This window comes from Ovis canadensis, chromosome 23 (assembly GCF_042477335.2).
Source record: "Ovis canadensis isolate MfBH-ARS-UI-01 breed Bighorn chromosome 23, ARS-UI_OviCan_v2, whole genome shotgun sequence".
In the NCBI taxonomy this organism is placed as follows: domain Eukaryota; kingdom Metazoa; phylum Chordata; class Mammalia; order Artiodactyla; family Bovidae; genus Ovis; species Ovis canadensis.
In genome coordinates this window covers 17,457,831-17,473,334 of record NC_091267.1, presented here as the reverse complement: position 1 = coordinate 17,473,334, position 15,504 = coordinate 17,457,831, and the positions used below count along the sequence as shown (strand labels likewise).

Below are 15,504 nucleotides of genomic sequence, written 5' to 3'. Positions count from 1 at the left end.
GTTTCCAGTTTGGGGTATTCCCTCCACAATCTACCGGTCTAACCAGGAACCCACTGAGGAACATGTGAGCTGTTTCCAGTTTGGGGTATTCCCTCCACAATCTACCAGTCTAACCAGGAATCCAATGAGGAACCTGTGAGCTGTTTCCAGTTTGGGGCTTTACAAGTAAAGCTGCCAGCCCAACAGCCATTCTGCATCTATTTATACTGATCGACTTTTAATTATTCGTTCAATTAATCAGTGTCGAGTCCTCTTTCTGTGCCAGCATTGTTCTAGTTGCTGGGATCTGCATATAGGCTTCTATGTGGATGTAAGTTTTCCTTTCTCTAGGACTAAGGTCAAGGAGGGCTACTGCTGGGTCACATAGTAAGTCTACATTTGGCATAGATTTTAAAATGTGTACACTGATTCCAATGTGTCTGTACCACTCTGTATTCTCACCAGCAATGCAAGACGAGTTTAGGAGTTCCACGCCCTCACCAGCATCTGGGTTACCTGGAGTTTTTTTGTTTACTGTAGCCAATCCAACAGGTATGCTGTAGTAGCTGTGGTTTTAATTTGCATTTCCCTAACAGCCACTGACGGAGAAGGTGATGGCACCCCACTCCAGTACTCTTGCCTGGAAAATCCCACGGACGGCGGAGCCTGGTAGGCTGCGGTCCATGGGGTCGTAAGAGTCGGACACGACTGAATGACTTCACTTTCACTTTTCACTTTCATGCACTGGAGAAGGAAATGGCAACCCACTCCAGTGTTCTTGCCTGGAGAATCCCAGGGATGGCAGAGCCTGGTGGGCAGCCATCTATGGGGTCGCACAGAGTTGGACACAACTGAAGCGACTTAGCAGCAGCAGCAACAGCAGCCAGTGATGTTGGACATCTTTTCACGTTCACATTTGCCATTCATATGTCTTATTGGAGGAAATGTCTGTTCAAGTCTTTTTCGCCATTCTTCTATTTGGATTATTTGTTTCCTTACTGTTGAAGTTAGAAAATTCTTTATATATTCTAAATATATCTTCTGTCAGATATGAGATTAGAAAAAGATTTCTCCTGGTCAATGCCTCTGCCATTTCATTCTCTTAACAGTGTCTTTTAAAGAACAGAAGTTTTTCATTTTTATGAAGTCCAATTTATCCACTTTTTCTTTTATGGATCATGCTTTCCTTGTTATGTCTAAGAACTCTTTGCCTAATCGTTAAGTCTCTTGAACGTTTTAAAAATTTTATATTTAGATCTATGATCTACCTTGTACAAAGTGTGATGTTTGGGTCAAGATTTATATTCTTGACTACTGATGTCCAATTGTTCCAGCACCATTTGTTAAAAAGGCTGTCCTTCCTGCATCAGATTGCTTTTGCATTTCTGTCAAAAGTCAGAAGCATCTGTGCGCATCTATTTCTGGTTTCTCTACTCTGTTCCACTCATCTGTGTACATGTCTCTCTGGCCAGCACCACACTTTTTTGATTATTGCAGCTATATCCAAAGTTGTAAACTGAGTGGTGTAATTAGCCCCTGAAGATGTTTAAACAGGAAAGGGACATGATCTGATGTCTTTAAATAGCACTCGACTATAAGACAGTAAAAGTCAGAGGTGAAGGCCGCCAAGCAGGAGGTGATGGCGCTCAGAGCAGGAAGACAGCACAGGGGAGAAGACAGACCAGTGAGATCTGACTTCATTATAAAAGCAGAGCTCACAGAATGTTCCGGGGAAACGGTGTGGGTGTGAGAGAGACAAAAGGATCAGACAGGACGCAAACAGATGGGCCTGTCATCACTGAAGGCGGCAGCGGAGCACACCGTGAGACGGAAGGTCAGCTCAGTCTTTAACACGCTGGGTCTGAGAAGCGTGGCAGAGATCCGAGTGCAGACGTGAAGTGGGTTTCGGAGGCAAGAATCCAGAGTGTAGGAGGGAGGGAGGTCTCTGTAACTTGGAGGTAGAAATCCAGGAGCTGTCAGCACAGCTGAAGTCATGACCCTGGCTGAGTCAGCTGAGGCAAAGTGGAAAACACAGAGCCCGGGACTCTCTGACGCTGCAGGCTGAGGCAGGAAATCCCCATGCCTGGAAGAGACACTGGGCGGCGACCTACAGTGCGTGATGAAGGAGGGCGCACCAGGCAGAGGGAAGCCATGCAAAGTCTCTGGGCAGAAACAAGCCCCGCTTGTTAGGGACACAGAAAGGCGCGGAGGGCGACGCGGTGGTAATGCAACAGCTGAGGTCCCTGCACCAGGAGAGGGGTGGCACCTTATTCTACATGCACCGGGGAGAGAAACGGCAGTCTGCTTCCAGAAAATGAAGCTCTTTATGTCCTTCCAGAAATTACATCCTTTCATATAATAACAACCTAATAATTACCTGAACTGAAAACTCATAAAGCAACAACTGATGTGATGAAAGTGAAAGTGTGAAAGCGTTAGTCACTCAGTCGTGTCTGACTCTTTGCGACCGTATGGACTGCAGCTCGCCAGGCTCCTCGGTCCATGGAATTCTGCAGGCAAGAATACTGGCGTGGGCGGCCAGTCCCTCCTCCAGGGGATCTTCCTGACCCAGGGATTGAACCTGGGTCTCCCGCACTGCAGGCAGATTCTTTACCGACTGAGCCACCAGGGTCGCAGGACACGTGCTCCGAAAGGGAAGACAGTCTAAGAATAGAGTCCTAAGAAAGGAGGATGAAGACAGGAAATGGTGAAGGAAGGAGGGAGAAGCCTGCCCAAGGCCCCCAGGAGCCACGTGTGTGTTGGGGGGGCGCTGGCGGTCAAGGAAACACGGCACCACCCAGAGCGCAGAAGATCAGCAAGGGGGTGGGAGGGGCGGGCAGGGTGTTCACTGAACCCACAGAAGGGCTTTATCAGAGCAGAAGCCGCATCCGATTTCCATGCAGGACAAGCCCTTCCAGGCCAGTTACTTAAGAGGGCCTCCAGAGAACAACAATAAGCCTCTGCACCCGTGCCCAACAATCTCCTTCCTAACTGAGATAATACGGCTTCTTAAGATCATCCTGAAGTCATCTGTTAGGAGCAAATCCTAACACGAGGAGTCATCCTTGAAGACTCTCCCAGAATCTACTAAAAAACTCCTCTGAGGAAACCTGGAATGGCTGGTTTCGCCACCTTCTAGAAGGCGACATGGTAAAATGACAGCAGGGATGGAGAGAAAAGCACATTTTTGCCTTTTGACTTACAAAGCTTTTCTTTTTATTCTTTCACAACTCTCCTTCACTTTCTCCATGCTTCCTACGGAGAACACTGGGATAGCAGTTGCTGCGGAGGAAATCTCAAGCAAATAACAGTGGCTGTGTACCAACTGGATGGCTGCTTTCCTTTAAAGCTGTACTAGTTACCTTAGTCCTCACACCCTAATCACAGAATTAGCAAAATCACTGGAGTCCTAGTCCCAGATTTAAACCCTGGCTGGATCGTCACTGGTGGAATGTCTTGAGCAGGTTACTGAACATTCCAAGCCACATTTTTCTATCCTTTAAAAAGGTAAATACCACGACCACCGCCACCACCAACCTGCTTTAAAAACGTGAATGCCACGACCACCACCACCAACCTGAAAGGAAGGTTTCAAGGAGTAAAAGTATCAGTGTGAAGGAGAGGTGTACACACAAGGAGCATTTAGAGTTCTATCAAGCACACACTGAGGGTCGGCCAACGTTTGGAAGTGTCCCCTCTGCCACTATCAACCCACTGAGGACTAGCATGACTTAACACTTTCTGAAAGCAGGCTGGATCTGTTTGGTGTCCTGGCCATGTGATAGAGTTGCATGAAGCTCAGTGAACAGCCTGCCCATGGTTAGCAAGAGCAGGCCCTCGCAGAAGCAGGTTGACACTGACAAGCCAGGGCCTTCACCACAGAAGGGCCACCGGCTGCCGGCCTGCACACCAGGCACAGGGACGCCTGACGCCTTAGGTGGTTAGGCCACCCACTCCCTGAACCACACAGCTTCCAGATCCTCCCAGCGTCAGCACAGGCCACCTGCTCCCTGCCCAGCATGGACTGAGCCCCACCTCTCCAACTCACCCTCCTGATCCCTGCTCACGACTCCATGCAAGACGCAAGCAGCCCGCAAATAAACACAGGGAAGCAAATGTTTCCAAGAAAACCGACTTCAAAACTGTGGCTTTGAGCCGCTGCTTCTTAAATCCTGAGCTAGTCTGCTGTTACCTCAGGCCTATACTTTGCTCCAATACTTTGGCCACCTGATGTGAAGAGCTGACTCACTGGAAAAGACCCTGGTGCTGGGGAAGACTAAAGGCACAAGGAAAAGGGGGCGACAGAGGATGAGATGGTTAGATGGCATCACTGATTCAACGGACATGAGTTTGGGAAAACTCTGGGAGATGGTGAATAACAGGGAAGGTTGGTGTGCTGCAGTCCATGGCGTCCCTAAGAGTCGGACATGACTGAGTCGCTGAAAGACATACTCCTAGTGAATATTTGCATTTTGAACCATTTCTACTTATTAGCGAACACTGTAATTTCTGTATATGTGCTGCTGAAGCGAGCACATCATTGTAAATTCTGAGATGTGTTCCTACTAAGTAAATATTGGTCCTACTGCAGAACAAAAAGTAATTATGACACTTATTTCATAAGAAAACTTTAAGTGAAATATTAACATACTTTTCCAAGTGTTTTCACGCACATTCTTCTTCCAGTGTTCACAAATCTGAAGTACAGGCAGGTGCAGGATATTCCCCACGGAGGAATGCAGAAAATGATTTAAAGTATTCACCTGCCTTGCCTGAGGTCACCTCAAAAATAATACCAGGACTAGATCTGGCTTTCCTCACCTGCAACCCCTCGAAATACCTTCCCATGAATGTCTAATGCGATGGGCTGTTTTGACTCCATGATAATAACTGGCACTTACTGGCTGTCTTCTGTGGCTTTCAAGGACTTTTAATAGACATCTGTACTAAGTAGAAATGAGCATTATTTATTCTTTGACTTATCTAAACTGGCTGGCATAATCTGTTCTCTCTTAGTCAGAACTTCCATCCATCTTAAAGATAAACAAAAACCAGAAGTCAACAATGTTAAGTGTTTCCTTTTTTTTTTTTTTTAACTGTTTCAAAACAAAGTAGCCTCACAAGCACTCTTGGGTCCTCTTCTCAGAGGAACCAGAAAGTTCCACAGACACAAGCAGAAACTATACAGGAGGCCCTGCCCTCAGGCTCACACCACCATGTGAGCTGAGGCTCTGATGCCCGTTTACCAAGAAGCCTACACTACCCTTACCACCAGGGCTCCCTTTATATTTCCCTCCTACGGATTTCACATTTTCTGAGTTCTATTTACTAAACTACATATGTTGGATAATAATAACCTTTCTGTTTCATACTCAAAGACATATTTGCAACTGCAGCTTTTTAATAGTCTAAGATTCAGAGTATTATCAAACTTCCTTGAAAAAAGGCAAAGGATTTTAGTATTAAATATGACAGTCCTACCAAGGGTAAAGATGTAGGGTCTTTTGTGTTTTTCAAAATTAAAGACACTGAATTGTAAGCACCCACATCCACACTCTGTTCCTGGACACCCCCAGGCTTGGAACCATTTGTCTCTGCAAAGTGGGTAGCCGTATTCGAGGAAAACCACAGAAAGTAAGTCCCTAAAACAAAACCTGCTATAAAGAACACTGCCTAAGACTCCAAAAGCAGAAGTGAGTCAGGGGCCGATAGCTCCGTGAGGCAGAAAGCTGTGAAAGAACATCTAAGGTGCAGAAACAGAGCACCAGAGCCCCAAGCTCACCAGGAAACATTCTGTAGAAACATTTCCATTTTGATCATGTAAAGGAAGGGGGGCAACTTGACACTAAGTATTATGCTTCTTAATATTTTTCAAGATGTCTGTTTTATAAATGAAACATGTAATGACTTGAACTGAAAGCAATATTACTGCCATCTATTAAGTCATATTTTCTTCTCCTATTCTACAGTACTGGTAAAACCTGGATAAATGCTATTGCCTCAGTTGCAGAAAGGGAAAAGCAAATCATTTCTGTCCTTGGCCCCAAAGTTCTATAATCATTAACCTCGCCAACAACACAATCAGAAATGACAAGACTCAACTTCACAAATATAAATTCAAAAACTAGAAATCAGAATTGAAAAAACACAAACCACCTTTTTCAAAATACATGGGCAACGAGGCTCATAATGTGGTAGCCAGTATCAGATAGTAACTAAACGCCTGCTGCTATTCAGATTGCCAGCAAACGCGAGCCAGTTCGCCCTCTCAGGCGTCTCCTCTTCTCTGGAAAACAAAACAGCTTTATAAGACTATTATTCCAGGAGATGGAGCTCAATGCACAACTTAGAAGCTTCACTGGTATTCTTGACCAGAGGGTATAACTTTCATAACACTCTCTTGTTTCAATTCAACATCACGTGCCAAATTTACACCTTCACCTACAATCTCACATTCTCACTCAGCTACATACGATGCTACAGAAGCCATGCCCATCCATGACTTGTGCGGGTACAGGGGTTTGCATTTCCTGTGCAGACCACATGCTTGCGTCGTGCTGTTTGTTTAACCAGCATTATGTTTTTTAATTCTCATCTTAACCCTTAGAAGTTGGTACCATCGCGATCCTGCTGTTTTATGTTAAATAAGGCACATGAGGGACAGAGAGCGCAGGCACAGACTAGGACTCCCTTCCATGCATCGCAGTACGTACTTTCTCAACTTGAATGCACACGTGCACATAAAGCTATGATATATAAGGAGATCTAGCCCATAAAGCCTGAAAGTCCCCTTTAGAGGTAGGAAGGCAAAAAACAAACTTCCTTCATATTTGGGTAAATTAGGGAAAGCAAAATATTCTTTGATGTAGCTAAGTGGTAAAGAATCCACCTGCCAGCGCAGGAGACGCAAGAGTTGCAGTTTTAATCCCTGGATTGGGAAGATCCCCTGGAAGAGGAAATGGCAACCCACTCCAGTATTCCTGCCTAGACAATTCCATGGAGAGAAGAGCCTGGCGGGCTAAGGTCCATGGGGTTACAAAACAGTTGGACTGAGAGACTTAGCAACTGAACACACACACACAGAGAATATTCTCTAGTTAACATGCAAAACTTTAATGAATTTCTGGAGTTTTAAATGACAAAGAAAGGGAGCAGAGCAAGCAGGGAGAAACAGATCTTCCGGGCTCTTTGTTTCAGAAGGGATGGAATTAAACAGCACTGGAATAATAAAGTGATGGAACAGGAGGAGGAGGAAGAAGTGAAACACCAGCAGGGCACCCTGCAGGTTTCTGAATGAGATGTGTGTTTAAGATGCAGGAAGTCACGGGAATCTTAGGATGGCTGGGCTAGGGGGCAGGAAGCCAGAGACTATGACACGGCATTAATCAGAGATGGACACAGAAGGGAAAACAGTGATAACAGCAGATAGAACAGCTGGCCCCTCCAAAGTTCTGGGAAGGTCGGCACTGCCGATGATCAGCTCAACGGGCTGGCGAGCCTCTCTCCTCACCGCACGCCTTCACCCTTCTGAGAGGTCCCGCTGCACAGCCATTGGCCTGGTTCTTACCTTAACCCAGACCAGCTCTGGGAGCCCATCTGTTACCGCTGACATTAGGCCCTACTCACCAGAGCCCAAGCCTGACGCCTCACACAGCCACCCTGGGTCCACTCCCCATCACTGAACTAGACTCTGGCCGATAGAGCACAGCTTTCTGTGCTTAAATCCCTGCTCACTGCATTGTTTACTGTGTTATTGCTGCTTCCTCAAACGGAAGCTTTTGAGAATAGAAATGGTATCTCTTTCAAGTTCCACAGTCTCCACAATAAGAACTCAGCAGATTCTGGACCACTGATCAAAAGGAATGATGTTAGTACCAGAGGGTCGTGGTGTTCCAAACTCAAGTCAAGGTAGGCTATTTTTTTTTTTTAATGGAGGAAACTGCTTTTTGATGTTGTGTTGGTTTCTGCCATACAGAGATGTGAATCAGTCATAGGTATACATATGTCCCCCCACTCTCGAACCTCCCTACCACCTCCCACCTCATCCTCTAGGTTATCACAGAGCACAGGTTTGAGCTCCCTGTGTTAAAGAGCAAATGCCCACTGGCCATCTGTTTTATATATGGTGATGTGCATGTTTCAAAGCGGCTCTCTCAGCCTGTCCCACTCTTTCCCATTCCCAAGTGTCCACAAGTCCGTTGTCTGTGTCTCCGATTCTCCCCTGCAAACAGGTTCATCAATACCGTTTTTCAAGATTCCATATATACATGTATCAGTTCAGTTCAGTGGCTCAGTCGCGTCCGACTCTTTGCGACCCCATGAATCGACTGCAGCACACCAGGCCTCCCTGTCCATCACCATCTCTCGGAGTTCACTCAAACTCACGTTCATCAAGTATATATGCATTAATATATCAATGTCTGTTTTTCTCTCTGACTTACTTTGCTCTGTATAATAGGCTCTAGGTTCATTCACCTCACTCAGTTCAGTTCAGTTCAGTCGCTCAGTCGTGTCCGACTCTTTGCGACCCCATGAATCTCAGCACGCCAGGCCTCCCTGTCCATCACCAACTCCCGGAGTTCACTCAGACTCTCGTCCATCAAGTCAGTGCTGCCATCCAGCCATCTCATCCTCTGTCGTCCCCTTCTCCTCCTGCCCCCAATCCCTCCCAGCATCAGAGTCTTTTCCAATGAGTCAACTCTTCGCATGAGGTGGCCAAAATACTGGAGTTTCAGCTTTAGCATCATTCCTTCCAAAGGAATCTCAGGGCTGATCTCCTTCAGAACGGACTGGTTGGATCTCCTTGCAGTCCAAGGGACTCTCAAGAGTCTTCTCCAAAACCACAGTTCAAAAGCATCAATTCTTTGGTGCTCAGCTTTCTTCACAGTCCAACTCTCACATCCATACATGACCACAGGAAAAACCATAGCCTTGACTAGATGGACCTTTGTTGACAAAGTAATGTCTCTGCTTTTTAACATGCTATCTAGGTTGGTCAAAACTTTTCTTCCAAGGAGTGTCTTTTAATTTCATGGCTGCAGTCACCATCTGCAGTGATTTTGGAGCCCAAAAAGATAAAGTCTGACACTGTTTCCACTGTTTCCCCATCTATTTCCCAAGAAGTGATGGGACCAGATGCCATGATCTTAGTTTTCTGAATGTTGAGCTTTAGGCCAACTTTTTCACTCTCCACTTTCACTTTCATCAAGAGGCTTTTTAGCTCCTCTTCACTTTCTGCCATAAGGGTGGTATCATCTGCATATCTGAGGTTATTGATATTTCTCCCGGCAATCTGGATTCCAGCTTGTGCTTCTTCCAGTCCAGCGTTTCTCATGATGTACTCTGCATAGAAATTAAATAAGCAGGGTGACAATATACAGCCTTGACGTATTCCTTTTTCTACTTGGAACCAGTCTGTTGTTCCATGTCCAGTTCTAACTGTTGCTTCCTGACCTGCATACAGATTTCTCAAGAGGCAGGTTAGGTGGTCTGGTATTCCTATCTCTTTCAGAATTTTCCACAGTTGATTGTGATCCACACAGTCAAAGGCTTTGGCATAGTCAAGAAAGCAGAAATAGATGTTTTTCTGGAACTCTCTTGCTTTTTCCATGATCCAGCAGATGTTGGCAATTTGATCTCTGGTTCCTCTGCCTTTTCTAAAACCAGCTTGAACATCAGGGAGTTCATGGTTCATGTATTGCTAAAGCCTGGCTTGGAGAATTTTGAGCATTACTTTACTAGCGTGTGAGATGAGTGCAATTGTGCAGTAGTTTGAGCATTCTTTGGCATTGCCTTTCTTTGGAATTGTAATGAAAACTGACCTTTTCCAGTCCTGTGGCCACTGCTGAGTTTTCCAAGTTTGCTGGCATATTGAGTGCAGCACTTTCACAGCATCATCTTTCAGGATTTGAAATAGCTCAACTGGAATTCCATCACCTCCACTAGCTTTGTTCGTAGTGATGCTTCCTAAGGTCCACTTGACTTCACATTCCAGGATGTCTGGCTCTAGGTGAGTGATCACACCATCGTGATTATCTTGGTCATGAAGATCTTTTTTGTACAGTTCTTCTGTGTACTGAACTGACTAAATTGTGTTACAGGTAGGTAATACGCTCTGAAGGAGCATTTACCAAGTAGCAATTAAGAAAGGTTGGTATACAGGAACCGCTATAAATTTGTTTTTATTTATCTCACTACAAACAGTAGTTTTGAGTTACCTAGCTACAAGTATTAGTTATCAAATATTAGTGATAAATGCAATTCATCACATTTTTTTCTTGAGAGATGTTCTCCCCAAGCTCCTTTTAAAGAGAGTCTTGAAAACTGACTAAGAAACAGAATTTGCTGTCAGCTAATTCACCCACTGAGAAGCTGGTCTGTAGCTCTTCTGGTTTTGTTTAGAAACTTTGTGCAATTCCTTTTCTGCCTCATAAGAATGATATAAAAGTAAATGGTTTATAGTACAGTTTAATAATCTCTTATCTTCTGAGAAATGTATCCATAAAAAAAGTCAGGCAAGATATACCTTAGGGCAGTGATTCTCGACTAGGAGTGACTTTGTTATCCCCAAGGGGACATTTGACAAGAGTTGGAGACATTTTTGGTTGTCTTGGGGAAGGGGGTGAGGGGGTGGGGATGATACTGACGTCTGGTAAGTGAGACAGTAATGAACATGACAGACTCTACAAAAAAGAAAAAATGGCAAACACTTCATTAAATAAAATATCCTGGTGGCTCAGACGGTAAAGAGTCCGCCTGCAGTTCAGGAGACCCAGGTTCAGTCCCTGTGTTGGGAAGATTCCCTGGAAAAGGAAATGGCATCCCACTCCAGTACTCTTGCCTGGAAAATTCCATAGACAGGGGAGCCTGGCGGGCTACAATCCATGGGGTCACAAAGAGTCAGACACGACTGAGCGACTTCACTTTCACTTTTTCACTTGATAAATACTATTTTTTTTCTAGACACCAATAAAGTGCGTACACACTGGATTTTAAAATCCCACGATTATACATCCCCTGGGAATGGGGAAGGAACAGTTGTAAGTAGACATCTGGCATCCATTAGGCCTGATGTTACGATACAAGACTGTTAAGAAATTCTAATAGCAAATAAGCTCTGTTTCTCAGCAGAAGGGATAGAACAGATCTGACCCTCTGCTATAAACCACTCTTAATCACATCAAGACTCTATTTTATCTTCTGGTACATCACCTGGTAACAATTTAACAGTAAAATATGTTACTAATAGACAACTTCAACCTTTAAAAAAATTAAGCATTCTCTGCCAAACAAATGTATTTTGATACAAATTGTGATCCAGCTCAGATCAAGCCTCTATCTTCATTTTTCTCACAAACTAAGTAAAGAATTCCCATCACTAAACATTCCCGTTTATTGTCTGGGGGAATAAAGGAGAGTGTTACATGTTGACGGAAAACAACAAAATTCTGTAAAGCAATTATCCTTCAAGTAAAAATAAATTTAAGAAAAGAGGGAGGGGATGTATGTATACATATAGCTGATTCACTTGGTTGTACAGCAGAGACTAACACAACATTGTAAAGCAATTATACTCCAGTAAAAAATTGTTTAAAAAAAATTTTTATGACTGAACCCCCCCCCCAACACACCCACACAGTGACCAAACAGTCAGAGGTAGCAAACAAAAACCCCTTAGAATTTATTGCAAAAAAGTATAATCAAGGCAAAGGATTGTTTTCCTCCAAGTTACCCAGCTACTTTACAATTCCCAAAGCTGCCTAAGGGTGAAGTCGCACTGGCTCTTTTCACTTGTCTGTTCACTGCCACTCGCCCCCCACCCCCACCCCCGACCCCTACCCCAGCCCCTCGCAGGAGTCCAATACTGCGCCTCATCCTTAAATATCACTGGGCGCCTTCTAGGTGAACAGCGGGTGACTGGGCGTGGATGGTGGAGTGGCACCGGCTCCAATTAGGAATCCACTCCAGGAATAAGAAGTCGCACGACCCTGGTCTTAGATGAAGACCTGGCCTATGCAAACTCAAGATAAAAAGGACCTTCAAAAGTCCTCCCGTAGTTGCGCCCTCAACTCCACGTGCGACTTTGCTCCCCACTAAGTGCGAAGCGGGGCTCTCCCACCTGCCCGCGCAGGTTCCCGGGAAGCGGCTCCCGCCCCAAGAGGGCGCGCCGCGGGCTGCGAGACTGGCTCACCTGGCCGCAGCACCTATGCACCTCCGGTCGCCCCCAGGTGTTCGCACACGGAGGTGCAGCCTCCGGTGACAACGCGGGCGCACAGACTCAGGGGTACAAACTCGGGGTCCGCTCCCAGGTGTGCACTCAGGCAGCGCACACACAGAGGGAGGCAGAGACACAGGCGTGCGGATGAGGGGAGTGCTCCCAGGTGTGCAGAGCCCGGTGCTCCCGCGCGGGTGAGCACGCTCAGGTGTGCACGCGGAGTCGTGCGCAGATCAATCCCGCCACACAAGGTAAGTCTCGGCAGGGAGCCCCTCAAGCCCCGGTGGGCATCCTGCCTGCATCAACTCACCTCCTCCAAAAATTTGGTCAAATCGTACACTTTGTAGTGCAGGATCAGCCAGGTGCTCTTGCTGTGGTTGTGCTTCTGGATCTCTTCCAGGGTGTAGTACTTAACGGGTTTGCTGGACTCCTCGGCCATTTCTTAACGCAGCGAACTTAAGGCCCTAAAAGCAGCAGAAGAGCGGGACGGAGAAGAGCGGGCGTCTCTGCGAACTCGCCCTGCGACATTCCCAGCTGCCGGGCTCGGCTCCTGGGGAGGTCTGTCCTCACGGAGGAGGGGAGTGGCCGAAGTACGGCCTCCGACGATTGGCCAGAATTCCTGTCGCTCAAGGGCCCCGCCCCCGCCCGACACTCTCCACCAACCCGGTGGGCCCCGCCCAGTGAGCGGGTGTTGATTGGCTGCAGAAGATGCCCTTCACAATCACAGCTTAGGAGAGCGCGGGGGGCGGGGTTTCCCCGCGTCTGCGCCGAAGGCGGTGGCGCCGGGGTCAGGGCGTCCGGGATCGCGTGGACCAGGCGGGGTGACCCGCGCAGAGTCCACCTTGTGCAGGGCAGCGACCCCACATCAAAATCGCCGCGGTTTCCCAATCCGGTCAGACCTGGGCGTTCGTTAATTTGTAACAGAGTCCTTCCGCAGCGAGTGTAGGGGCCTGAGACATGCAGAGCAACCTGGTGGACGTCGCCGGACGAGTGTGCTGCCCGGAGCACTGCTTGACCCATCCCCTCCCGTCCCAGAACTGCCCCATTCTCTCAGGAGAAAAACAAAACAAAACCCGGGAACTGTTCCAAAAAAGCAAAAGCGGCCTCAAGTGTAGGTTCTGAGGACGTCGGTGGCTCTGAAGTTACTCTCTCTTCACCCCTGACTAGGCGAGTACTTGTATTAGTGTCTTCTGTCTTTTCTCACCAGTATATTGTTTAAGGTAAATTCCAAATGATTGATAGCTCTTGGAACAGAGTCTGGAGCAGTACCTCCCCAGCTGAGCATCCATAGGAAGATTTACAAATGTTCTATTTTAAAAGGCGGGGGAGAGAATTCCAGCACGTAAAAAAAAAAAAAAAGTAGTCTGATTTTTGCTAAGGCCTTTTTCAGCAATGGTATTTACTTCCAAAAAGAACGACACAATGGATTACACATGTAGGTCATCCTCCAGGAAACAGCACAGTTCTTTCCACTCGCTGCTGCTAGTGTTGGTTTCCTACCCCCTTGCTTACCTCCTCCGTAGGAATGCAAGGCCAAGAAGACAAGTTCCCAAACATTCCAAATACTCTTTATCCATTTCACATGATGGAATGCTTTGGTTTTCAAATACTGCACCAGCCTTGCATCTCTGGAATAAGCCCTACTTGCTTATGATATGTAATTCTTTTTTTTTTCCCAATGTGCTTTTTAAATTATAAAGGAGGCAGAAATATACAATGGAGAAAAGACAGTCTGTTTACAACTGGTGCTGGGAAAACTGGTCAACCACCTGTAAAAGAATGAAACTAGAACACTTCCTAACACCACACACAAAAATAAACTCAAAATGGATTAAAGATCTAAACGTAAGACCAGAAACTATAAAACTTAGAGGAAAACATAGGCAGAACACTCTCTGACATAAATCACAGCAATATCCTCTATGATCCACCTCCCAGAATAATGGAAATAAAAACAAAAATAAATAAATGGAACTTAATTAAACTTACAAGCTTTTGCACAACAAAGGAAACTACAAGCAAGGTGAAAAGGCAGCCTTCAGAATGGGAGAAAATAATAGCAAAGCAACTGACAATTAATCTCCAAAATATACAAGCAACACATGCAGCTCAATACCGGAAAAATAAATGACCCAATCAAAAATTGGGCCAAAGAACTAAACAGACATTTCTCCAAAGAAGACATACAGATGGCTAACAAACACATGAAAAGATGCTCAACATCATTCGTTATCAGAGTAATGCAAATCAAAACCACAATGAGGTACCATCTCACGCTAGTCAGAATGACTGCCATCAAAGAGTCTACAAACAATAAATGCTGGAGAGGGTGTGGAGAAAAGGGGACCCTCTTACACTGTTGGTGGGAATGCAAACTAGTACAGCCATTATGAAGAACAGTGTGGAGATTCCTTAAATAAAAAAAACAATAGAACTGCCATATGACCCAGCAGTACCACTGCTAGGCATACACATCAAGGAAACCAGAATTGAAAGAGACATATGTACCCCAGTGTTCACTGCAGCACTTTACAATAGCTAGGACACAGAAGCAACCTAGGTGTCCATTGGCAGACAAATGGATAAGGAAGTTGTGGTACATATACATAATGGAATATTACTCATCTATTAAAAAAGAATGCATTTGAGTCAGGTCTAATGAGGTGGATGAAACTGGAGCCTTATTATACAGAGTGAAGTAAGTCAGAAAGAGAAACAGCAATACAGTATATTAACACATATATATGGAATTTAGAAAGACAGTAATAATGACCCTATATGCAAGACAGCAAGAGAGACACAGATGTAAAGAACAGACTTTTGGACTATGCAGGAGAAGGCAAAGGTGGGACGATAAGAGAGAATGGTATTGAGACATGTATATTACCGTATGTAAAATAGATGACCAGTACAAATTCAACGCATGGTGCAGGGCACCCAAATCCGGTGCTCTGGGACAACCCAGACGGATGGGGTGGGGAGGGATGTGGAGGAGGGTTCAGGATGGTGGAACACATGGACACCCAGGGTTGATTCATGTCGATGTATGGCAAAACCCACCATATATTGTAAGTAATTAGCCTCCAATTAAAATAAATAATTTAAAATAATAAATTTTAAAAAAGTATAGTTAATTTACAATGTTGTTGGTTTACTGATTTGTTTCAAAGAGCTCACTTCTGGCCTCTGATTTTCTCCACTGTTTTTCTTTTTTTGGTCACTAATTTCTGCTCCTTATTGAGTCTTTCCTTCTGCTTGCTTTGGGTTTCTTTTTTTTCCTAGTTTCTTGAGGTGGGAGTTTAGATTATTGA

At 45.5% G+C, this 15,504-nt stretch overlaps 1 protein-coding gene across 1 annotated transcript in view; it reads right to left on the bottom strand.

Moving 5' to 3' along the window:
* Positions 1-13,652, bottom strand: part of CYB5A (cytochrome b5 type A) — a 37,440-nt gene extending 23,788 nt beyond the window's left edge. Inside the window, exon 1 of the mRNA XM_069568820.1 lies at positions 12,504-13,652. Within this exon, the coding sequence (XP_069424921.1) occupies positions 12,504-12,632 (129 nt within the window). The 5' untranslated portion in view covers positions 12,633-13,652. The remainder of the gene's footprint in view (positions 1-12,503) is intronic.
* Between the last annotated feature and the right edge of the window lie 1,852 nt (positions 13,653-15,504).